The sequence below is a fragment of the Catharus ustulatus genome, chromosome 3, assembly GCF_009819885.2.
Source record: "Catharus ustulatus isolate bCatUst1 chromosome 3, bCatUst1.pri.v2, whole genome shotgun sequence".
NCBI lineage: Eukaryota > Metazoa > Chordata > Aves > Passeriformes > Turdidae > Catharus > Catharus ustulatus.
The window spans coordinates 77,824,066-77,849,479 of NC_046223.1; the positions used below are offsets into that span (position 1 = coordinate 77,824,066).

The window sequence follows — 25,414 nt, forward strand, 5'->3', positions numbered from 1 at the left end:
CATTGTATGTGATTTGCATACTATATAAAATAAAGGTTCTTTATCCAGCCAGAAATCTATGTAAGAGATTTCTGAGAATCAGACCCAGCACAATCCAGGTTTTTGGCTGGTGCTACTGAGGTTACTATGCACAATGAGAGATAGTTGAACAGAAAGTTAGAATGGATTTCAATTGCAGAAATACCTCCAACAGACCTGGATGTTAAAAACAAGCACACAAACAAAAAAATAAAAGCACGTCACTCTCAAGTATTTTCAAGTGAGAACTCCAGGTCGGACTAAACAGGCTGGTACAGACCTTACAGTGTTTTTTATCCAGACATGATTGACACTGAGGAAGTTGCCATCCTATGGCAGGTTACTTACTGAGTGTAAGCCAGAGAACCAGAACCCCAAGCAGATTAGTACCTTGTAGGCATAGACAAATACATTCAACTGTGATTATATTAATGTATTTTAAAGCTATAGCAATCTATTTACAAATAATACTAGCAGTACTATCAGATAAGAAGTAGGACAAGAGGCAAGGAGGGTGGCTGGCTACTGTCTAGAGGCGTGATTTGCTAAGTCATCAACAAAAGTTCATTTTAAGGTGGTAGAAGTATTTCCTACATATTCTTCCATTTTTAAAGCCCTCCTACACCATACAAGCTATATTCTACTGAAGAAATAGATTAATTTTTGTGCTTCCTAAGATAACAGAAGAAAGTCTAATTTATCTCTTAAAAAAATTTTGCTTTAAATGGACTAATCTAAACTTCTATTCAATACTCATTTGGATACAGGCAAAAATACTAATTCATCTATGCTAAATGTTCACCATCAGGAAACTGCATGCTGGGGAAATTCACAAGGAAAAGAAAATGCTAAGTAAAGGAGGAAGAAAATATTGCAAACCTTCCTTCTACTGAAACTAGGGTAATTCACAATCATTCCACACCTTTTGAGCTTTTATACACTAAAGCAATTGCTTGGTTTTTATTAATTACCAGCACAGGGGTTTATTTGTTACACAGGCTGTCCAGCTCAATATTAACTGTAAATGCACATAAACACCACCAAGTATACCTCAAGTATACACAGTCACCAACTCTCCTCTGCTTGTCCAACTCTCAAAACAGTAGCTCTGAGGTCTACAGAATGATGCTTATTGCAAATTAAGGGGATTGACACTAAGGTCTACCTTGGATTCACAATTTCAAAATTCATCGTAAATTTTAATGTGAAAAAAAATAGAGAAGTTTAATAATCTTCTGCAATCTGTCCGCAGCCCAAGCATTATGAGGCATAGTTACTGGGGCAGAAATTTAAGAGTAATTTGGACCCACCAAATTCAGACAAAAACTGCAACCTTTACCAGCGAAGAATGTGCTTTCTCATGACACAGGTTATACTAAGACTAGTTGCTGTACTATTTTTACATCAAGAATTATTAGATGCAATTCAAGTATTGCACCTGGTTGCATCTTACAACCACCCCTCTATTCAATCCTTATTTCTAAGGATTAATTTTCATTATACTTAGAGCTTCTCTCTGGCATATGATGGTACCCAAGAAAATCCCCCCTTTTCCCTGTATACAAGAGGCAGATCTTGCAATAAATTAGGAACTTCCTTTCCTAAGCCATCAAGCCTGACACACTGCTCATTTTCAAACTGATCTACTTTGACAAACTCCTTTGCTCTGACAGTAACTGTTTCCAAACAGGAAACCTGTTCCTCAAAGCAGCCTTTCTACTCCCCATCATACCACAGACCCTCCAGAGAAGATACATAAAATACAGTCTGTGTCAGATTTGTGGTCAGATCCACAGCCCAAGGGATTGAAGCAATGCAAAATTTGGCTGTTTGTAACAGAGTGCTGAGATCACAACATCCAGAACGGCAGATTACAGTTTCTTAGATCCACTATTTTTAGGCATACAACTTTAATCTATCTGAAAACTTATCCACTTATATTTCGTGGATATATTGCAGAAAGTTGCTCTGCAAATGCAAGAACTAGAAAATTAAACCCGACCTTGTAAAGCACAGTAGTGAGGCAGAAAAGGGAATTTTATAACCAGCCCCACTGTTACAGGAACACATGGGCCTTAACACCCTGGCCCGCATTTTTACCCTCCAGCCAGCAGTTCAAAACTAGAATTTGATCCCTCTTACCAAGATTTCTCTCTTCCTTTCCCAATTCATCCTCCATCTCCTCCAACACCTTAAGAGTGTCGGTGAGCATGGGAAAATACTTAACCAGTATCATGTATCCTGCCTCTCTTCAACCTTCAAGACTTGTGGCAACAGAGTGTGTAAGAGGCACCAACCTTCCTAAGAACAACAGGCCTCACCTCCTCCACATTGTCCAGGTTAAAAATGTCCTCCTACTCTTTTAATAACTCCTGCACCCACCCTCCTGCAGCCAATAAAGCACTATAGGTCTACCAAAAAAAGAATAAAATTGTAAGGTCAGAGCAAAGAAGGCAATAAGCGCCAAAAAAGAATGAAAAGGAAACTCCTTAAATTGTCCTTTCCAACAAAGCAATTTACAGCTTGAGGTAAGAGCCAAATTAACTATCACCTCTGCAGAGTCTCATGAGGTTTATACCTAGAAAGAACAACTAGAACATTCCATTCCGTGAATACTGGGGGCCACTATAATTAATCCACACATTTTTAAAGACACTAAACAATAACTACTTTAGGCCCAAGAAAGCTAAACCCAGACAAAGATTAAGAGGTTGAAGATGCACTTTTATCACCTTTATTCCAGCTACTCATATACCACCCATACTTTCTCATTTCCATACAGCTGGGACAATGGAAAAGTGAGTTGGTGGCAAGATTCACATTAAAAATACACCAGTATTATGCTGTAACAGTAAGGAAATATGCAGTCATATTTAATTTGGGAGAAAATAACTTCTCAAAGACAGCACAGCATAGCACACTAGTGGCTTCTTACTGCTTAATACCAAGTTCTCCTAAGTTCCATTTTCCAAAAGTAAGGAAACATGCAGCCCTGTCAGAAAATTCTAGAAAGTAAACTGTATGGAATTTTACAGAGAAAACAAGAAAAAAAGAATTCTAAGATTCCTGGAACTCTGATGAAAAAGAAAATTCCTCCTTGACTCCACTTGCAGTGATCAGCATTTCAAACAAGACAGGCATCAAACACAAGTATCAGTTGTTTTTGCCTGATGGAGATCATTCCGTGTGCTTCAGAGCAATCACACACCTTAACTTTTATTTTAAAGTAATTTAGACTGCATTTCACTCTCGACAAGATAGCACTTCTGCCTGTCTGCCTGTTCATTCATGGTTCAGTTGAATACTGAGCTCTTTGCACATTGACGAGTGCTGCTTCAAAAAAGTGAGTGAGGAAAGAATGTTCTAGTCCCCTGCAGGCAACTGCCCAAAGCCCTGACCCTGTGTCTCACTAGCCAATGCCACAAAGTATCATGACCAGCATGTCTCTGATACATCATAATAATTTTCCAGAAAATTGGAAGAAAACCCATGTTAAATGCACAGCATACGCATCATAAAATCATAGAATACTTCAATTTGGAAGGCACCCATTAAAATCATCTAGTCCTACCTCCCTGCTAATTGCAGGACTATCCAAAACCAATCACATGTACAGATATTCCTTGAACTCTGACAAGCTTGGTGTCATGACCACTTCCCTGGACAACCTGTTCCAGCGACCTGCCATCTTCTCATTATGTCCAGCCTGAACTTTCCCTGACATAGCTTCACACCACTATGAAATGCCATTACTATAATTGAAGAGGGTTTGGTTAAGCAATACTCCAAGCAAATTCACTATTCTTTGGGAAGGTGTTTCAGTACTTTAATCACTTTTTAATTCCTGTCCAGAGCAAACAAAGTGTAATACTTAATTTTCTCTACAGTGAACTGCAAAAAGTGAGTTAATTAAAGCTCTGTATTAGTCTAAGCCTTTTAGGCAATCTGTATTTGAACTGTGAACCTAGGACCTAGTAGCTGTAACCTAATGCTAGATACAGAAACTAGATTATGTGGATAGAAGTGAAAAGGGAAGTGCCCAAATCTAAGTATCAAAATAGTATTCTTTTACTCGAAATTGCATTGAAAAAATATATTAAATATTTACAGTAAGACACAGACCTGCTGTATTCAGTTATGCATGACTTTGACATATTGTCCTCAGCAGAAAAGAGCTGAAGTCACTTTTGCTAGGGACAGTAGATAGTTTAACTGATTCATTTTAATCTAAAAGCAGCCATTGGAACTGTTGTGCACAGGATGCAGAAGGTCACTTACCCAAGAAAATCAACCAACCCAATGCAGCTTTGCAATACACCTCCATCCACATGAGAGGATTAACATAATAAGGGGGACTAAGATATTGACAGTTGTCTTACCCTGGTTTTAACTAAAAATGGCAGACGAAATCCTGGTTGATCACTAGAAAAAATATCAACATCAGATGAGGAAGGAAGTTGATTAGAGATGAAAGCCAAGATTCTACAAAGGAATCAAAGACATTATAGGGAGAAATAGTTGTACTTGGAGATAATTATTTCTATTATTTCTTTACTACCCAAGAAGATCTTTAACTTTTTCATGGTTTTTGTTAAAAGAAATAACTGAGCTAAAAGAACAATTTCAAAAAGGAGTTGTAAGATAATACTTTAACTAATCAGAGATTTGTATGCATGAATTTGAAAAATCACATGATAGTATTCTACCAATTGCTGAAAGCTGTTAGGAAAAGTAATAATAGCTGTTAAGAGGATGACAGGCTTCAAACTAACAATACAAAGTAAAGGCAATAGTTAAATAGGACTCACACTGGTAATGCATTAAAGTAATATTGGGAGCAACATACATGGAAATAAAATTAAGTTCTAGATTTGTAACTGGGATAATATACTCATATCATGTTTATTGAAACACTGCTGCTACATTAGCATTTTGTGAGTAAAAGAAAACTTGCTAAATATGCTAATAACAAAGTTTAAAGCCCATTTTTGAATCATTATAAGTGCAATTTTGTATGTGGCTTTTAACAAAAGGAAACATTTCAACATGCCACAATTAGGAAGTAAGGTTTTGTTAATCTTAGGTTAAGACGGCATCACTGAACAAATTAACCCAAAATTCACTTTGGGAGAAAGAGATGAACATAAAAAGCCTCATATATGAGTGCTTCTTCACTAATTCTTTCACTTCAGCTTTGCTAGTTCAGGGTAATATTATAACTTAAGGAAGATGTAATGCCTACTAATACACAAACAAACTATTAGAGTCTAGGGGGAAAAAACCAGACCAGCCACTCAGGAAAACAGGAGTTAGGAGAACTTGGTATTGAGCACTAAGAAGCCACTAGTACGTTGTGCTGTGTTTGGAAAGTTATTTTCTCCCAAATTAATTTCCTGTCTGTGACGCAACAAAATAAGGACAGGGATTACTTGCTTTTGCAATGTATTTTGAAGTTCTCAAGTAAAATTCTATCAAATGCAAAATATTTGTTACCATAGATTAAAGATATATGATAAAGCATGCTAACAAAGATGAAAGATCCAAGTCTGAAGCATTTCAGTATGTATGGGACCTTTTATTCATATTTTTGCTGAATTAGGATCACAATCATCCACTGCAAATTAATGCCAGTGCTACTCTTCTGACTTGTCAGCCAACTCCACTGGCCTATTTAGTGGCTATCCCATTCCTTCAAGTAAGATTATGTCACTTTCTAACAAAGGAGTTAAATTTTAAAAAGTAGTCAAAAAGACTAGACAGCAATGCCCATGAGTCTCTGACACAGTGATTAAGGCTCTTATTTTGACAGCAGGAATTGTGAGCTCCAAACTCTACCTAGAAATGCTTCTCTGTATGAGTATTCTAAAACATATGGTTTGTAAATAGATTGTACTTGATCCATCTCCTTTCCAAGGCACATCTGACACTTGCAGAATGCCCTTGTGAGAAGAAAGGGTGAGTAATCTCCCCACTGAGACTCTGGCTTTACCACCGCCAGCTACGAAGTAAAAGAGAGAATGACTTAAAGCCATCTTGGGAAGAAAGGATACAGCAACTACCAAAGGGAAAGAGTCAACCAAACAGGAAAAGAGTTCTATCCCTGAATTCTGAATATGGGAATTACTTACATAGTAAAATGCCTACGGACAAGATGAAACATATCCAAGAAACTTTTTGCTGAAAATTTTATCATTAAATAATTACTGAGAACATACATGCAAAGAACAAAATTAAAGTCTACTGTCATTACTTTTCTCAGTTTTTATTTATTTCTTACCGAAATTTCTTTCTTTGTAATTAAGGACCATAGTAATACATTAATTCAGTTGGAATTATATTATTTATACTTAACTTGAGTATTAAAACGCCTGAACAACCAATTTTTCCTAGAAAGCAAGATATTTTCAACAGTAATTACAATAAGGTACTGCCTGCCTAAATAGACAGGAAGATGAAAGTTGTATTTGAAGTCTGCAGGAAGATTTCAAATTAACAAAAAGAGGCAAGGTTAACAGACTTTAATTTCAGATTTCATGGTCATCCTAAAAATTTAATTTCTTCATTTTAATAACTTTCAAAAACCGCAGGAATCAAATACTGCCATCGTGCAATACTAAATATTTCCACCAGATGTCTCCAGTATATTAGTTTACACAGAAAGTTGCACTCAATGTGAAGTGTAATGTACCAAATATAAGTGTAGTATACTAAAGAAGTAAAGAGAAGAAAGCCACAACTAAGTATTTATCTGTTTCGACATGGATATTTTAGGGAGTTGTACAGAGTTACCTAGAGAAACACCAATTTTTTGCACCAACATCTTGACCAAATACAATTTTAAAAAAACAAAAACAAAAAACAAGAGAGTTCATGGTTTTCACTTCTAAATTCTTGATACCCACATTTTCAGAGCAATATAAGGTGATATTTGGCACAATTGACTTTTGGATTACTGAGAGATATTTTGCTTGTCTTCTAAAAAGAGGAAGAGTTTGCAAACCAAGCTTTGTTTGCAAAGACTACTCTGTCTTCAGAACTCTCTGATGTAAGTATGGAGTAATCCAGTTATTTATTAATAGCCTTTGTGGATTCCTCCCACTCTCCACCCAGAAGCAGTCACACAGATTCTGTCAGTCTGAGTCAGAACACAAGCAATGCTCAATACATGCAAACACAGTGCCAGATGAGAATTCGAAGGATGAAAGAGAAACAAAACTCTGCTATTTCTCAGACCCACATTTCACTGAGTTGTGCTTCAAAGGCATCTCTACATGAGAACTCCTACAGAATCCTTCACATTTGTCTGAGCACCAAAGTAGCACTTAGTGTATCTGACAGACATGACAGAGCAAGCCTCTCCTTACAATCATTTATATGTATGAGCAACTGTACATACATGCATACCTATATTTAACTCAGGAAACCCACTCATTTAGTCAAAGTAGGTTATGCCTGAAAATGAAAAACTCAAGTCTCTAAAGGGCAAAGGACAGGTACATATTTCCTAGGGATCTGAGGATACTATACTGGAAGCAACCTAGGGTCAATTGCTGGGTTCCATAAAAAACCATATCCATCCTTTTAAAGCGTCTCAATGTATTTTACATGGGTTGGTTAGACTTTGAATTTTCCAGAAAGATGGGGAATACCTCTAATCACTACAGATAGGATGGGTCAGATAGAAATCAATTACAACCTGTCTTCTAAAAAGATATTTTCATTTAACCAAAGTTTTTCCTTCAGAATACTCAACCTACAGCTTTAAATTACTAATATGATGATGTATAGGTCATTTTTAATCAGACACTGAATTTTTAACAAAAGCTTTCAACTGAAAGATAAAAAAAACCTATCAATGACAAGTCATATACTGAGATCTTCAGCTAATTCACTAATATAGCATTGCATCTCTGCATTATTTCTATCAAAGATGTCTTTGAATAAATTATATTTTCCAAAACAGCAAAAACTCAAATTTTTTCGAAGAAATTCAAGTGCTAGTCTCCAAGACCAATGCTAAAGCATAACTGTTTTCTGGGTCGATGACAAAAATAGCTCCTTTAAAACAGGTAATTTTTTTCCTTATTTCTGTTTAGTTTCCTTTAAAAAGAAAAACAAAAAAAACCAAAAAAGACCCACATAAGGTCATATACTCAATTCACAGTTTGGAGGTAGATGCCCTAAATTTTAACAACTTTTTTGAATATCATAATATGGTTTTAAGCCTTCCTTTTCAAAATTAACTAATAAACGTCACTAGTGCGTCAATGGACTCAACTGCTGAAATGATATTCCAGAAATAGTTTGGCTATCTAGAATTCTAAAGTACATAGCAGAAACAGCTGGTTGTTCTGAGCTCACTATCCATGAACTCTGAACTGAGACAAAGTCACATACCAACACCCTCCAAGCATCAGTGTAGAGATATGGCAGGTCATAAATACTTCTTTTCTTTCCATTTGTTTTTGTTTTGGGGGGGTATTTTTGGCAAGGGGCAGAGGGAAAAGGAGCATCACTCTGCATTTTCTGAATTACCATAATGTGATACCCAACCTGTGGTCATAAAGAGGGCCAAAATGAAGACGTATAGTACCTATAAGCATTTACAAAGATGCCTCAACTGTACCTGTCCAGAGAGTAAGAGACTACTTTTCCCCTCAATTATATAATTTTTCAAACACAGTAGTTTATAAATATTTATTATAAGGGAAACACTTTTCTTTACATATAATTTAGCAAGCAGATTCTACTCACTAAGACTTTATGAATAGTCAGGCAATCATAAAAAGGGCTTGCAAGCCCTACATGGTTGCCTACCTGACAATGATGCACATAAAGCAGTGATTTTATTAAAAAATCCTTCTAAAGAAAAAATCCACCACAGCATTAGAAAATCAAGATCTGTTAAATCAAAATACCTTGTACTGAGCACTGCACAAGAAAAAATATTTTCTAGTATCTCCAAAAAGGCCATATTGCAGTTGCTTTTGATCATGTTTCTTAATTTGAAGAACTGTACAATACCTGTCCAGTATATGCAAAGTCCAGGGCTTGTTTTAAACCAAGGCTTGTGACACCATGTAAATTCACCTCATCAGCTTCACTCTCAACCATGCAGAGACTGAACATTGCCTATGGAAAAAAACAGAAATGCCATTAAGCAATTTTGAGTTAGAATTCCAAATAGTGGCAGCGTTGGGAGTTAGAATGAGATCCATACCAAGTCTTCAGTAACACGACAGCAATCAGTCTTGCAACTGAGCCCTTTTATCATTACGGAAATACAAAAATTTATTCTAGATAAACTAAGACAAATCCTTTTGTTCCATATATATACTTCTTAAGTAATTCAGGTGAAATCAGTGAGAAAAGTCACAATAAGGTATCATTCAATAAAAAAGATAACTGGACTCTGGGAAAAAAATAATCTACACAAGCACCACTAAAAGTAATACTTATGTATTGTATCATTGTATATAAGAAGTAGCAATAAGTCACATGCAATTACTTGAGAAGAAGTGGCATAAAAAAGCATCTTTTATAAGCAATCATTTTCAAATAAGCATCTCAGACTGGAACATGAGCAATGCAATAGTCAACTTACTGAATGCAGAGGAGTGATGGAGATGCAGTCACCTACTTAAAACCTCCCCGACTTGATATTGCCCTGTTTCTCATACCATAAAGTCTAAACTGAGAATAGGCAAGTTGCTATGGAATTTCCCTGAATATACCATTGAGAAGAGCAACTCTCCCTTTCATCCAGCGTTACTTTCCTGATCATTTGTCCTCAGTGCCTCCCTGGACTGAAGCAATCCTACTCAGTCTCTTCAATCCTTGTGGGAACCTTTTTCTTCTCCTCTCCATTAAACTTACTTGTCCTTCCCTCCTCCCTCCCAACTTTCACTCCTGATGCACTACCTCTACTTACCAGCCCCATTCTCCACTCTTTGGCACCTTCCCATACTTTTTTAACAAAATACTCCATTCAGAGTTTTTAAACAGTAAACTTTGAACAAATAAACAGTTCTGCCATCTGCCACTATTTAAGAAAGTCCGAACTTATCCCCAGTAGGTTTTGTGCTATACTCAGTGTCTTTATGGAAGCTACCAAATTACATCTTCGGGAACTCCAGTAACAAAGCACTTCTCATGGACATAAACCCTGCTTACTTTCTGTATTCTGGCTGATACCTGCAGAAGCTGAGACAGTCAACAAGCTCACTGGATTTCAAATATGCAATCTTTCCACCAGGCAGTGCTGAATTTAAAGGGGAAAAATAAGCCCTGTCCTCCCTAACTATTTAGCCCATATGAATGACTGCATCATTTTTACCCAAACTATTCCATTATTCACCTAAACTCAGGTGACTTCAAGATCTGAGTGCTTCCTGAAAATAAGTAATTTCTTCAGAAAAATATTAATACCTTTCATCATTAAAACACAATAATTTGGCATAAATCTGATTTCTTTTGGAAACCATACAATATAAACAAGAATAGCATTTATCATACAGTCATTTCTTCTATTTTTGCAATTTCTATTGAATTAAAGTGAGATCAGGCTTTTTCCAAACTGGCAACAGAAAAGAAGCAACAAGTAGTTTAAAAGTCTTTTTAAACAAATACAGTAAGACAAGGTCATGAAATACATCTAGGGAGAAAAAGAAACTTCTAACAAGTTCAGCCACTTTTCTTATCCATTAAAAATGTAATCAGAGTTGGATTGTTTTTGTCATGTAGTAGCTAATGAGAAGCTTCAGAGCTTGGCAGGAGCTGCAAGGTACTCATCAGCCTCATACTCTTTGGAAAAGCAGACCTGCAGTCACTGTCTGGATGAGATAAGCTTCTCTTCTCAGAATTTCACCACTGGATGAATGTTTTGGAAAATATTCCTTTTACACACCAATTCCTGAATAAAGAGAGTAAAGTCTCAAAGCAACACCTGTCTACTGAGGGGTAGATTTGCACACCTTCTGTACACTCAACCCCATCACTGACTGCCTGCAGAAAGGCTGGAAATGCTCAGACGTGAAAGATCCTTTGTGTCCTCCAAGCATGCTACAGTAACAACCTGTATACTACAGACACGTACATAGGAACCATCTAAAGACAGTGTTGTTACTAATACAGCTCTCATTCTGATCAAGGGATAATATTCCACACAATGAGTTAAGTTTACAAATACAAAGAAACACTTAACTGAATCTCATCCAGTAATCATTCCTACATGACTTCTGTGCACTTACTAACTTCACTTTTAGGAGATTATTTTAACACAGAGATTCTAACATGGTCTTGACACAAGGTTTATTACTACACTTACCTTAGTGAACTCTGCAGGATAAGGCCACTAACTCAGTCACTGCACACAATCACCCACAGAGTTTAAGAAACACAGCCTTCAGCAGAGCTTTGACCCCTGCCAGCTAGCACTCTCACAGATAATGCCCAGAATGTGGTCCAGGAGATAACTCAAGCCACAGCTGTCCCAACATGGACAAAGCCAAAATATTCACAGAGTTATAGCCATATCATCACAAGCCATGTTATGCCAGTCTTTTTAGGGCCAGGAAACAAGCCCTCATTCACCTTATTGGTAACTACAGATATAATCTAAGAGTGCAGTGGGCTATCAGATCTGTAGCTGCCAGTAAGACACAGAACTAGCCTTTGTGGAGAATCATAGAACAGTCTGGGTTGGAAGGGACCCCCTTCCAGAGGGACAGAGGCACCGTCCACTAAACCAGCTTATTGAAAGCCCCACCCAACCCGGACTTGAAGAGTTACAGGTATAGAGCACCCATCAAGTCTCTGGCCATCCTCACAGTACAGGATCTCTTCTAATATCTAATCTAAACCTACTGTCTTTCACTTAAACTGACAGCCTTCCCCATTGTTCTATCACTACATGCCCTTATCACAAGTCCCTCTCCAGCTTTCTGCAAAGCTCTCTCTACATAATGAAAGGACAAACACCCTGAAGCCCTTCTCTTTTTCAGGCTGAACAGACACAATTCTCTCAGCCTTTCTTCATAGCAGAAGTACTTCTAATCAATTCAGTGGTCCCCTTCTGGACTCATTCCAACAGGTCAAAGTCCTTCCTGTACTGAGGACCTCAAAGCAGGATGCAGCACTGCAGGTGGGGGTCTCACAGAGCAGAACCTCCTCCCTCTCCCTGCTGGCTGTGCTGGATGCAGCCCAGGACATGTCTGGTTTTCCAGGCTGTGAGTGCATACTGCTGGTTTACATCCAGCCTCTCATCCCCCAGCACCCTCAAGTCCTTCTCAGCAGGGCTGCTCTCCATCTGTTCATCCCCCAGCCTGTCTTAATACCACAGTTGGCCAGACCCAGATGCAGCACATTGCATTTGGTCTTATTAAGCCACATGAGATTCACATGGGCCCATTCCTCAAGTCTGTCCAGGCCCCTCTGGATTGCAACCCATCCTTCAGGTGTGTTAATTGCAAAAAGCTTGGTGCTTTCTGCAAATATGCTGAGGGTGCACTCAATCACTTTGATGATTAAACAACACTGGTCCCAATACAGACTTCTGAGTGACACCATTTGTCACTGATGCCCACCAGGACTCTAAGCCATTGGCCTCTGGAAGTAACTGTCCAAACACTTTCTTATCCACCTACTTCATTAAGTCCATCTCTCTCTAACTTAGAGAGAAGGATGTTGTGGGAGACTGGATGAAAGGCTTTACAAAAGTTCAAATGGATGAAGTCTGTGGCTCTTCCCTTGTCCACTGAGGTAGTCACACCTCAAATATTCTGTGAAGGTTTTCAAAACTGATAGGAACTACATCTATTTTTCAGGAAACAAGGCCAAACAATTTGATTAAAAGACAAAGTCTGCAATGTTTCTCAGACAGTTCACATTCAGCTGAACTTGATTAGCCTCCAGGAAAGCAGTCTCCCACTTAAATGAACTTTGTACTGTTCACTGATCCACGCTGCCTTTACCAGCAGACAATTTTCCTTCTTAGCATGATAGTTTTTGAGGTTTAATCCAGCATGAAAAAAAATCTGTTCTACCATAGGCAGAAGCTGAAGTCAAACTCAGTCTTTAATTTGTACTCCTGCACCTGAATATTGCAGTTTTAACTGTAAAAAAAAATAATTTAAAAATGGACCATTACATTCTGATTTGAGATTTCACCAATACCTGGAGAATGAGCTATAGCTGAGCTGTTAAACTCCAATTTCAGGTCCCTGAAAACACTCTAAGGTTTTGCGAGCTTATATAGATCCATCAGTCATGCTTTTAATACAAGGCTACTAGCCTACTTTATTTTTCCCTCGGGTACATTAAAAACAAGGCAATAAGATAAATATCTCAGATGAATGCAGAAGTGACATACAAGAAAAAAAAATAAAATACAAAATATTTGGACAAACACATAACTCAAACCTATCAGAAAAGCTACCAAATTTGACTAAGCATTAAATGTTAATCATGTCAGTTATTGATTTCATTCAACAATACTATTATACTTTATTTTAAAACACTTCATCTTGAAATAAAATCCATTTGATTATGCCTCATTTCTACTTCAAGACCTTCATGAGACTGGAAAGTTGCCAGTGCTAACCAAAGATGCCTTTTATAATAAAACCCACTGATGAGAGGACTTATCATTTATTCTAGCTTCTTTGAATATCCAGATCATACCATGAGCCAACATTGTGGTAAATAATTGATTGTTTAAATTCTGATATTTCTGTTGAGACTAAGTAAGTGAACCAAATTCCTCAATGCAAATACAATCCACTTGCCATTTTTTGACAACTGCTCCAAAATTCAAGTCTCAACATGATGACACAAATGGATGTATTCCATTTGCGGAATTCCACCTGAGGTCACTGTAAGGGTCAGTCTGAAGACTGCCTGATCTGCCTCATGACCATCGAAATGACTCTGGGACCCTGGGAGAAGAGTTGCTGCCCTGGCCAAGATGGATGCTTGCCAAGGGACAGTGTGCAGGTGTGTGCTGTACTGTCATGGTACACTGCGTTCGAGCCAGTACGAGACTGGAAGAGCTGTACTTTCTGCACCTGCTTCTCAGAGCGACAGGCCTCACACACAATAGTCCATAAATCTCCCCACCTTTTGGCCAGAGGCCACTCGCCCTGAAAAAGGACTATAAAATGATTGCTTTCTGAAGAGACTTGCAAGATCTCTTTCTCCCCACGGGTGGAAGACATCGACAGATGACCCAAGGACGACGTCCCATCTTTTGGTAGCTATTCCCCCATCCTTTTTCTCTTCTCTCTCTCTCTCTCTCTCCCTTTTTGCTTCATTTCCTTATCTCTCTCTCTCTCTCCCCTCTTTCGCAAACTGAGTTGTTGGCACTTAATAAACTGCATTGCCACTTGTTGCTGAAAAAAATTTTAGTCCTTTCTCATTTGTCTTTTTGCACCTTGGGGTCGAATGAACCATCATGACCCCCAGTCAGCTTGTGTGGACCGTGACAGTCACACATATCTCAGATGCTACAGATTTGGATGGGGCAGGCAGATATCTTGTTAGCTCCTCTTTCTGGAGGAAGCAATAAACCCTCCATTCTAATCTTGGCCTGAAACAGAAACAAAGCTACAGACCTATACCCAAAGGAAAAAGAAAACAAAACACAAAGTCCTTAGATAAAAATATTCAAGCCATAAATAAATTCTCACACCCTTGAAAACTTAACTTCAAAGAAATGTGGCAAGCTGGTGGGCATTTAACACAGCACACCTGTAGTTTCACAACATGGCTCTCAGCAGACACAGGCACCTTTATAAAATGTTTTCTTCTACAAACATAGAATACAAAAGACAACAAGAGCTCAAAGCTGAATGGCACACAGCCACTGGGTGTAGAGACTTAGATGCGAACAGATCTGATGCAAGCAGGCAGAACAGTCAGAGATGTATAGCACAGTCATTGTGTCTGACATCCCATGCTCAGTGTGTTGTTTATCTTTCAAAAGCAAAATGCACAATAGCTGTAAAATACTACCAACTCAGAATAATGTATAACTGTTAAAATGTCCAGACACATTGATTTTACCAGTCAGGCAGCACTGCAGCAACACATGGACTTCTCCACAACATACCACTTCAGGAACAGATACCTGGGTAACAGACACACATGATGTGTGTCAAAATCCCCAAAATACAAATTGCTCACTGTCACAATGGTGACATACAAAATTGCTCCTTGACTTTGAGTCATTTTCTTACTTACTCAGATGCTCCATATACATGAGAGTAATGCTTTTCCTCATTTGTACACATCAACATTACAGCCATTTCAGTCGTAGCAAACAGCAAATGATCACAGAACAACTTAATCAAGTTGTACGTATTTTAAAAAAGCAAATTTTGTCAGTGAACTCCACATACCTTAGCGGCTTTTTAAAGGTAAGAAACAGAATCAAAACATATGCATTGTCAGGAGACAAGTAAATTATGTAGAATGAGGAAATGGTTATGCTTTATGCTGTTAAAAATATAGCACTGTGACTGTAATCATAAGTAACTTACCGCTGTGACCTGAGGCCTCCAAGAAATACTCTCCCTCTTCTAGGAGTAAAGAAATACATGGTTCCAATGCACAGCAATAATCTCAAAAATATCTCAAAGTTCCATCAGCAAGATTGTGAAGAGACATTCATCACTTTCCATCTTTCTCTGATTGAACTTCAAATGCAACATTCAAAAGAAATCTAAGCCTTCAAAAACGGGCGGGTATGAGCTTACTTCAGCAACCTACAGTAACTCCAAGAGTGACATTTCCTCCCTCTGTTTTCTCAAACACTGCTTTGGTAACAACCAGCAGCCCTAGATCCAAGTCCACTATAACACAAAACCAACATTTGGAACTTCCCACCAAAGAACAACCCCGACCTACACAAATTCCTGTTCAACCACAGACTTAGCTGCACAATAATAATGTCCTGGGATACTTCACAATTACCTACACTTAGCAAAATAAGTGCTAAAGAACTGATCAATTAAGTTACCAAGGCTTTCCTTAGCTATTCATCTTGTTGCATTGAATTTTCTAAGCAATTAACACCATCTAGCATTGTTTTACTTATTTAAAAGAGCTGATTTGTCATCTCAAATTTCTGCCTCCACAACTAAACAATGATACTGATTTGAGTTATTTTAAAAATAATTTTTAAATAGATGGCATCTTCATTAAGGGCAGTGTTTTATTCAAATTCACTTCCCACATCATATGCACTTTATTCACCTGTACCATAGCCTTTGCTTTATGGGAAATTGATTGTACTTCTCATCTCAGGCAAAAGAAAGCCATGAAGAAAGTAAACCAACACTTCAGAGATCTCAGATCAATTTCCCACACTGCTCAGGGAACTCAGTTATGACATGACACCTCAAGATTATTTTCCTTTCACATGTAACTTTAAGCCTGTGAGAAATCTTACTGGCATCAATGATCTGTTGATCAGCGGCACATTCTTTCTGATTTGGGACCTAAACTTATCTGTCACTTGGGTTACTAAATATCCAGCCCTGACATAATCTTCTCTATTTGGGCTATAAACTTTTTCAGGCCAAAACATTATGCTTTGCAGTTTGTGTTAAAAATAACAATTCCCTGTTCATGTAACAGTAATATTAAATAAATAAATCATAATCTATTTCATCTGCTTTATTCTATTGCTCCTGAAATAACCTTTACGTGTCCTTAGCTTCGTGTTCTTATTCTTCATTACATAAGCCCTGTCATTTTTCCTTTGCTGCTTTCACCTATCACAACAAAAAAGAATATATTCAGAATCTATGAACAGGAATCAAAATACTGCTTTGACAGATGACCATGCCCACATCAAATATCAACTAGATGCGCAGTGTATACTTATCCAAATAACCAATTTAATATGTGAATATTTCTTTACAGCATGTAAAAATGTGCCTTTTTCTTCTTGTAACTAGCTTGTTTCCCCCCCAGTTCAAGCCTGTCTACCCTAAATCAATCATCAGCCAATCAGCCATGTCCTCTGGAGTCTCTTGCACACTGAAAAACATATCCATCAATACCAATTCCATGAAATATGATTAAGAGGCTCATTACACAATTCTTCTGAAAAAAGTTCTATATAAATTCACAGAGAAAATGTCACATAATATCAGTCACTGATAACTGAGCCTACAGTAATTCATCTGCTCTATGAAATCTACCTAAATATTGGCTTTTAAGATTTGCCAAGGAACTAAAATTAATCCCATGAAATGGAAAGGTCAGCTATCATTCATAGTTTAAGATAATATATAGTTAAAGAAATAAAACTAAGCAGCAAACTATACAACTTTATGCACAGTATTCAAATGTTGCCTATTACTGTTAGTAAAGCAAATTTCACTGAACATCTGGAGTTTCTTTTAGTATGTCAGTGTCACAGGGATACAAAATTACATGGCCCCAAAGAGCTTACCAAATCAAGGATACATACAAGGCACTTACTCTGGACACAAAAAGATATCCCTTTATTGGTATCTTTCAAAATAAGCAATGAAACTTACAATAAAGAACTACCCTACTGTTAGGAGAACCTAAGATGTGAGATTTTTTCCTGTTTGTATATTGGACATTCCATCAAGTACAAAGAGATTTCCTTGGTTGTAACAAGGTGCAGGGTCTTATTCCCAATCAAAATTAAAACTTCTAGATTAAACCAAAAAAAAAACAAAACCAAAAACAAAAACAAAAAACCACCAAAAATCCATCCAACCAAACAAACAAAATCCCAAAAAATTTTTGCTAGGAAGTTTTATCCTTGCTTGAACCTGCATCAAACATAATTCATGTTTTGATAGTCAGAGTTAAACAGTTTAATGTGTCCTCCCAAAAGCTCTGCTTAGGTACACAAAAGTAATTTAACCCACATGGAAAAAGGAACGCTGCAGCATTCTACTCGCAATGAGCTGCTGCATCATCACCAAAAACTATCTTATTCAAAACCCGTCTAAGTACTGCCATAGAAATAAAATAATTCTACAGTTTCCATGTGCAACTCTGTATCAGAATAAAAACCACACAAAACTGTGAACTATTACAGACAGAGTAAAGTTAGTAGTTCCAATATTTCAAAATGAGTAAGTCACCATAGGTGGCCCTGAGCATCAAAATTGTTTATTTTACGGCAGATGCAAGAAAACTGAATTGCAAGGACACTGCCATCAAAGCACTGCATAAAACTCCAATAATGTACAGTCTTTCCTAACAATAGATGCCCATAAGCATGCCTGCCTTTTGGAGAATAAAGAAAGCAGCATAACTAAAACCAGATTTTTTTTCCCAGTGTTTCCAGTCAAGCACAGAAAAGTATGAGTCACATTTGCAAATTTTGGCTTAAATTGGTTTAATGCTTCCCAGTGAGTGCATAAGCCTATTGTTCACATCCTTCGATGATTTTAGCAAGTGATATCAAAAGCAAGCCCAGAATAAAAATGCAATAAAAGTCACTCAGCTCTTGAACTAGCATTTTAACTACCACAATACATTTAATTCAGGAAGGCAAAGCTTCTTGTGATTTCTTTTTTCCTCTCCAAGGAAGAACCCATGACCCAAACTTGGACACCTTTAAGGGACTCCATTTTAAAAATATACTTCATGCAATACCATTAAGATACGTCCCACCTTAGTGTATGCAGGCTCCAATTCAACAGCTGTACAGCAAGGCTTAATCTAACAAGAATTGTAGTAACAATCTTAGTTGTTATTATAATTACCTTTTTAAGAATCCATTTATATAATGAGATGTGAATATCATTAGACACTGACATCCAAATGTTCCAAGCAGTAGTAAACCGTGGCAAGTATTTATATTCTGCATCATAACTGCAAAAACATACTTGTAGTGTGAGGAGTCTAAGCTGAAATTTTAAAGGATTCATTTTATCAGAGTTTGCACTGGATCCTATCTGGCCCTTTCTATGAGGGTTTGAACTATATAACCTTCATATCCTTTAAAATAGTCCTAGTTTTCATTATGATTCTAAATCCTGTTTTCCATTAAGAATACAGTACAATTTTGCTAAAGTACCACCCTTAATTCCCACCAATATATTTATAAAACTCTTTCATATAAAAGGTAAAGTAATAAAACTAGCTTACTATTTTTCTTTGTTTTTTCATATCCTACTGATAAAAACCAAAAAAGTAAACAAACACTAACAATTTGCAAAATAAAAGAAGAATGACTTGACTAACCAAGCTTGTGTTAATGTTGCAGTCATTTGTCACAGTAGTTTTCATCATCAGCTAAGCTCTACCCTCCATCAGCTATTTCCTCTGGAACAAATGCCTCTATAAAATCATCTCTTCACTTTATTTTTAGTTGTCTGCACTTGACCATGCTCATTTATCCTTTGGCTTTTCTTTCAACTGTAACAAACAAATCCCTCTGAGCTAACAGACCACAACAACATTAATTTAATTATTCCCATAAATTCTCCACGTTTGACACCTATTCCTTCTTGGCTGATCTCTAACCCTGACAAGGTACATAATTAAGTGCCAGGTATAAAAGCTCCTGAAAATGCAGATGGACATTTCATAAGTTCCCCTAATATTCCTAATTTTCAGATAAAATGGGCTTTGTGTATATTTGTTGCCTCTATGGCCCGGGAAGGTTCAGTTATTTTATCAGTAGCTAAGAATGTTCCACATGTCTAAGGAGATGGTAATTTTATTTTTGCACACATACACACAAAAACTTGTATTCTATACATATAGAAACAATGGATACAACCTAATGGTGAGAAGTATGTTATGCTGGGCTGCAGCCATTACTTCTTCACAATGTGGATTCACAAAAAGCTCTTGACAGAGTCTTTTAAATGCCTGGAAGGCAAACTAGGCAAGAGCAAAAAGAGGAGAGATCTTTGCCAGGGTAAGTGACTAAACACATAAAACAGTGAACAAGAAAATACCAGTTTTCACAGGGAGTGATGGTCCCAGTGGAGCAACTCATGCTTAACACATGCAGAGCAGTTCTGGAAAAGGGTGAGAACACTGCAAGTAGAAAGTCCATTGAGGCAAAGCTAAGCAAGGTAGTTAAGGCATGGATAATGAGATAAACTGTAAAAGGATTGTATGGAATAAGAAGTTGGCTTGGAAAATGGCAATTATAAAAATGAACATGTGAGTTAAATTTAAAAAAAAAACATCCCAGTCCTCAGCAATAAAAAGTAAAATATAAAAATTTAAAAAGGAAATAAAAGCTTAGATTTTTTTATTTTTTTTGCAAGAGACAACAGAACAGAAATCAATCCTATGCCCCTACAAAAATTTACACCTAGCCTACTGCATTAAATACCCTTACCCTCAGCTCACAAAACATAAACCAGAGCTGTCAAAACTGTGAAGAAGGGCAAGAAGCTTCCTCAAGCATCCTGCACAGCTTCCATTTAAATAGCATCTGACTAAGTCAAAAGTTTCCAGCCTGGAAAAGAGAGGATTGGGTGACATGAGAAGAACCAACGGTTATCTTTTCCAATAGAAGAACTAGAAGGAATCAAACAAGAGCAAATCTTCATACAACAGATAGTTGGCCATCTTGTAAGGTGGATGAGAAATCTTACACAGGCCCAATGGGAAAGAAGATAAAAGCTTAGGAGAAAGACCTATTAAGGATTGCTCAGCAGACAGGAATTCCACCCTGCTCGGAAATGCCCCTGAGCTGAAAACAGCTGAGGAATTCTCTGGAACTCACCACATGCACTTACTCTGGATTTACTCCTTTTCACCAGACATCACCAACAGCTACTGTCAAAGCAAGCAGCCGATGATCCAATTCAGTGTGGCCATTCTTTGCTCTCACCTAAGGCTGCAAAGGGTATCTCCCTCCTTTGAGGCATTACCTGTTGGGTAGCAGATTAAGAGGCAGTTTGATTCATTCATCACTCACACATTAGTATATTCAGCAAGAGTGGATTGGGATTTAGAGAAACTTTTGATGCCTGAAGTTTGCAAACTGGCTGGCTCAGACAGACTAACTGCTGCCAAAGCTAAGCAGCCAGCAGCACTTTACAAAGCTGTTCAAATGCAAAGGTTCCTCTGCTTAAATTCAACCTTTCACAAGATTAAGTCCTACAGCAATATGAATTCAATTCGCCAGTATTACCTTTCAGTCTACTAAAATGAAGATGCTAACAGGATGCAAAACAATGGCACTGTTGACAATGAAGTAACTGGAGAATTTATCTAAAGAGAGGTATCTCCTCTATACTTCAAGCATGTCGTGCAACACAAAAGCCAGAATTGCATTTTAATACATTTCTTACACAAACAAAGGAGATTGGAACACTCCTTGAGGGAGTACACAAAAGAAAAACAGCTATTTCAAGAATATCAAAACATTCTAACACCTGTCTCTTTTGTTGGATACTTCTCATGCTATCAAAATGGTATGTGGCTTCTAGTCACTGAAGCTAAAAGTAATATGCTGCCCAAATAATTCCCTCAGGTATTTTCAGCTTCACTACGCCCACAGAATAGTTTTAATTTTTCTTGAGGTTGTGTAGGAAGATAATGACAGAGACTACAAGATATACAAGAGCATCTACTGCATCCAACAATGTTCTGAAACACTTCTTCACCAGACTAGAGAGACTCAGAAGAAAATGGGTACAAAATCCTTCTCTGCCACAGGCCTGCTCCAATAAATTGTCTTCATAGACAAACACTAAGCAAAACAGAAGAAATGCAGCTGAGCCCAGTTCAAACTCAGAATACCTGTTATGGCAGCACTGCAAAACTGAACAGAAGTAGCCTGGAGCAAGCAAAGAAGATGGTAAAAAAGGTGGACAACCAGAGGAACATGGCTGTAATTACTCCTTTTGCTCCTGGTTTTAAACAGAGAAAATGTATCAATTCAGTAGCCAAACACCGCTTCAAAAAAGGAAAAGTAAAGAATCGAAGATGATACCACAGCATATTGAGTACCATCCAACACTGACAGAATTGCGATGAATTCATTTACAAACTATGAGAACTGCAACAGAAACGTATTTATGCAGACAGAATAACAACTGTTGGGAATCTGAACACAAATTCAGAAAAGAGAAGATTCTTGTAAATGTTTTTGTTAGCACCAACAGTGCTGAGCTGTGGGAATTCTGTCTTCAGCAAAGAAAAATTGCTTCAGAACCTCACAGAATAAAAACTCATTAAATATAAAGATAAGGATGAACAAAATAGAATACTCAGATACATTTCCTTGGTTTTTTCATTTTGAAAGAATATTAAAGTACTTATTTAGAAAGCTTTAAAAAGTTTGCAATCCAGTTTTGTATATTCTCCAGAAGTAAGAGTTTGTTCAGATAAATATTACACAAGACACCTTGCACCTGTCCACATCATTATATTACTTCCAATGCTTTCATTTAGTTTAGTAAAACAATTGAGGTGCCTGTATCAAACAATATTTTGAGAAGTGAAGGAATGTGCAGCTTTCTCGGTTAACTGAATTACTGAATAATTAGTTATAACATTCTAATTTGTACTTAAACTTTTGTAATATCCTATTAATTTGACTCCTTTTTTTCCCAGGCCTCCTCCTATTTTAGACAAGTTTCTTTCTTTTCTAATGAGAAGCAGGCAGCACTGAGTTCTAACTCTCATCAGGTGGCAGGTAAGTAACATGTTCACACAACCAGACAGATCCAAGACCTCCCTGGACAGCCCATTCCAGTGCTATGCTACCCTCAATATAAAGTTCTTCCTCAGGTTGAGGTGGAACTTCTCTTATTTAAATTTATGGCCATTGCTCCTTACCCTGTCATCCAGGAAGTTCAGAAGCAACCTATTCTTATGTGGTCCGGGGCTAGCAAGCAGAACTGTTTTTTTTGAAGAACAGAGCTGATTCGGCCCAATGGGAAGAGATTACATTTTTAAAGGTCATCTGGAAAGACAATTTCTAAGTAGCTTGACTTTCAGGGTATGATAGAAAGGAAGAAATTATTTTTTTTAGTAGGCACATGTCAATGGTAAAATACTGAAAGACAAAATCACATTATACTGCAGAAGTAGCAGGCAACCCTGATTTCTCAGAACTAGATCTTTAGACCTATATCTAAGCCATATCAGGGAGAGCCTTTTAAGCCTCTTTATGATTAATATAGTAAGACTTCAAAAGCTATTTACATCAATCACCCTTTCAATCCTCAGGGATTAGGTTATAAAAATTATTCCCTAACCTTATCATGAAACAATATACTGCAAAATATGAACAATCAGAAGTGTTCATATGGACAAAGGAGGAAACTATCTGATAATGGGCAGGAAAGAGAGCACAGAAAACCCCTGAGAAGAAACTGCTTAAGAATCAACTGTGACAGCTAGTAGTACAAAGACTGTGTGCAAAATTATTATCTATTAGTTCATTTCAGATAAGAAAAATTCTTATAAGAATTGAGCATGCTCCTTGTAGAAGAAGAATTAGAATATTACTGACATTTTAAAATCTATTCCAGATAATTGATACAAATGTTCGTCTAAATTAGATGAAAAATCTGCATCTTTTTGAGAAAGATCAAAGTCCTGCAACTAAAATCCCACTCATGAAAAGTAGGGAAGATGAATTTTTCTGACTGGAAAACCAATGCATTTTGTGCAAGAAAATCTTGAGGTTATATAATCACCTGGTAACACTGTAAATGCCTACTAATGAAGTCATGCAGTAACATTTCATTTTTCTCCCAGAGGGGAAAAAAGCAGAAGAATCTTTTAATTGGAAATGACTTAGCTTGCTAGAGCTATCATAGTTACACATGTTAACTCAACTGCCTTGTCTCAGTGCAATAGATTGAGACAAATGGCAAATCACAGCATGTCAATATGGAAAAGTTTGCCTAAAATGCTGTTTGTTGCTTTAAAAAAAATTTCATAAAAATACAGATGTTTACTGTTCTTCACAGCAGTCTTCTAGAGAACGGAGAACTACTATATTCCTTAGGACATTTTGGAAAAAAGGGGTAATTCAGGAAAAGAAAACAAATTAGGACTTCAAATTTTCAAGTGTCTAATCTTACTGTTTAACTCTGTATACAGTCTTTGTATCCAACTCCCTAAGGGATTTTTTTTTCATGAAGAGAAAACCCACTAAATTTTGGCGTACAAATGTAACAAACTCCCAAACCAGAGCTAGGCTTAGGTTTTACACTTCAATGTTTCTGCACAGCTGGAACTATGAGACTAACTATACCAACAGCAAGAGTGGAAGGCCTGCTGTTACCCTAGAAGGATGGCCTTTAAGTATTTTGCTGAAGCTCAGGTCTCCAGCTTGTTTTAGGAAAGTAAAAGATTTTACTCCAGACTATAATCTCAAAGAAAATTTGATAAGGAAACTTCTGGCCTTCTCTGTTCACTCTTCCTCATACAAGGGGCTGCAATTGCCTCAGTCTGTAAAATAACACACATTCAGTTAACAAACTTTTCTTTCCAGTAGAAGAAAGACATAACTACCAATTTCTAAGAAAATATGCCACTCAAGAAAACACTACAGTATAAGAAGTAGATCCATCTGAATCAAAGTACAGTAATTTCATGAATACAAGCCGCACTGAGTACAAGCCGCATCTCTGGGTGTTGGTAAATATTTCGTTCTTTGTCCATAGATAAGCCGCACCTGAGTATAAGCCACTCTGTCGTTCACAGCGAGGACCCACGTGCAACAAAGTTGCCAATTAGTAACAGAACCGCGGCAGGGCGGGGTTTACTGGCTCGGCTCAGGCTGTGCAGGCTCGGCCTGCTCGGGGCTGCTGACGGGGCCAGGTGGCCGAGCCCGGCGCTGCCGCTTGGCGAGGCCGCTCGGGGCCGGCCGCCGCCTCTGGGCTCGCTCGCCCTGGCCCGGCGCTGCCCCGTGGTGGCAGGCAGGGACGGAGCCCCCCCCAGCTCCCGCGGCGGCGGAGGTGGGCGGGGATGGAGCCCCCCGCCGTCTCCCCGAGCCGCGGCGATGGCGGCACAGGGCCCCCCCATCTCTCCCCCGGGCTGCGGCAGAGGAGGGAAGGCGAGAGCTCTCCCGCCTCTCTCCCCGCCCCCCGTGCAGCCTGCAGGGAGCCAGGCTCCACCCATGGCGCAACAGAGTAACAATTTGTAAAAATCACGAAATGCCGGCTTTTACTGGCAGGTTGCTCGGCTCGGCACCCTGGCTGGCACTTCTGAGGTTGTAAATGTCAGAAAATTATTCACATATTAGCCGCTCCTGAGTATAAGCTGCATTTCTGGTTTGGGAGCAAAATCTTAGTCAAAATGGTGCGGCTTGTATTCATGAAATTACTGTAGACACAGAACATAAGTGCCAAAAATTATACAAACCCTCCATAAAAAGCAAACACCAAGTCACTTGTAGAGGCTGTTTTACAATAGT

At 37.9% G+C, this 25,414-nt stretch overlaps 1 protein-coding gene across 3 annotated transcripts in view; it reads right to left on the bottom strand.

Annotated features, from left to right (window-relative positions):
- KLHL32 (kelch like family member 32) overlaps positions 1-25,414 on the bottom strand; it is a 122,129-nt gene that overhangs the window by 64,934 nt on the left and 31,781 nt on the right. For all 3 annotated transcript variants that reach the window (XM_033053723.2, XM_033053722.2, XM_033053724.2), the window contains one exon: positions 9,043-9,150. In XM_033053723.2, coding sequence (XP_032909614.1) covers positions 9,043-9,150 — 108 coding nt within the window. The remainder of the gene's footprint in view (positions 1-9,042; positions 9,151-25,414) is intronic.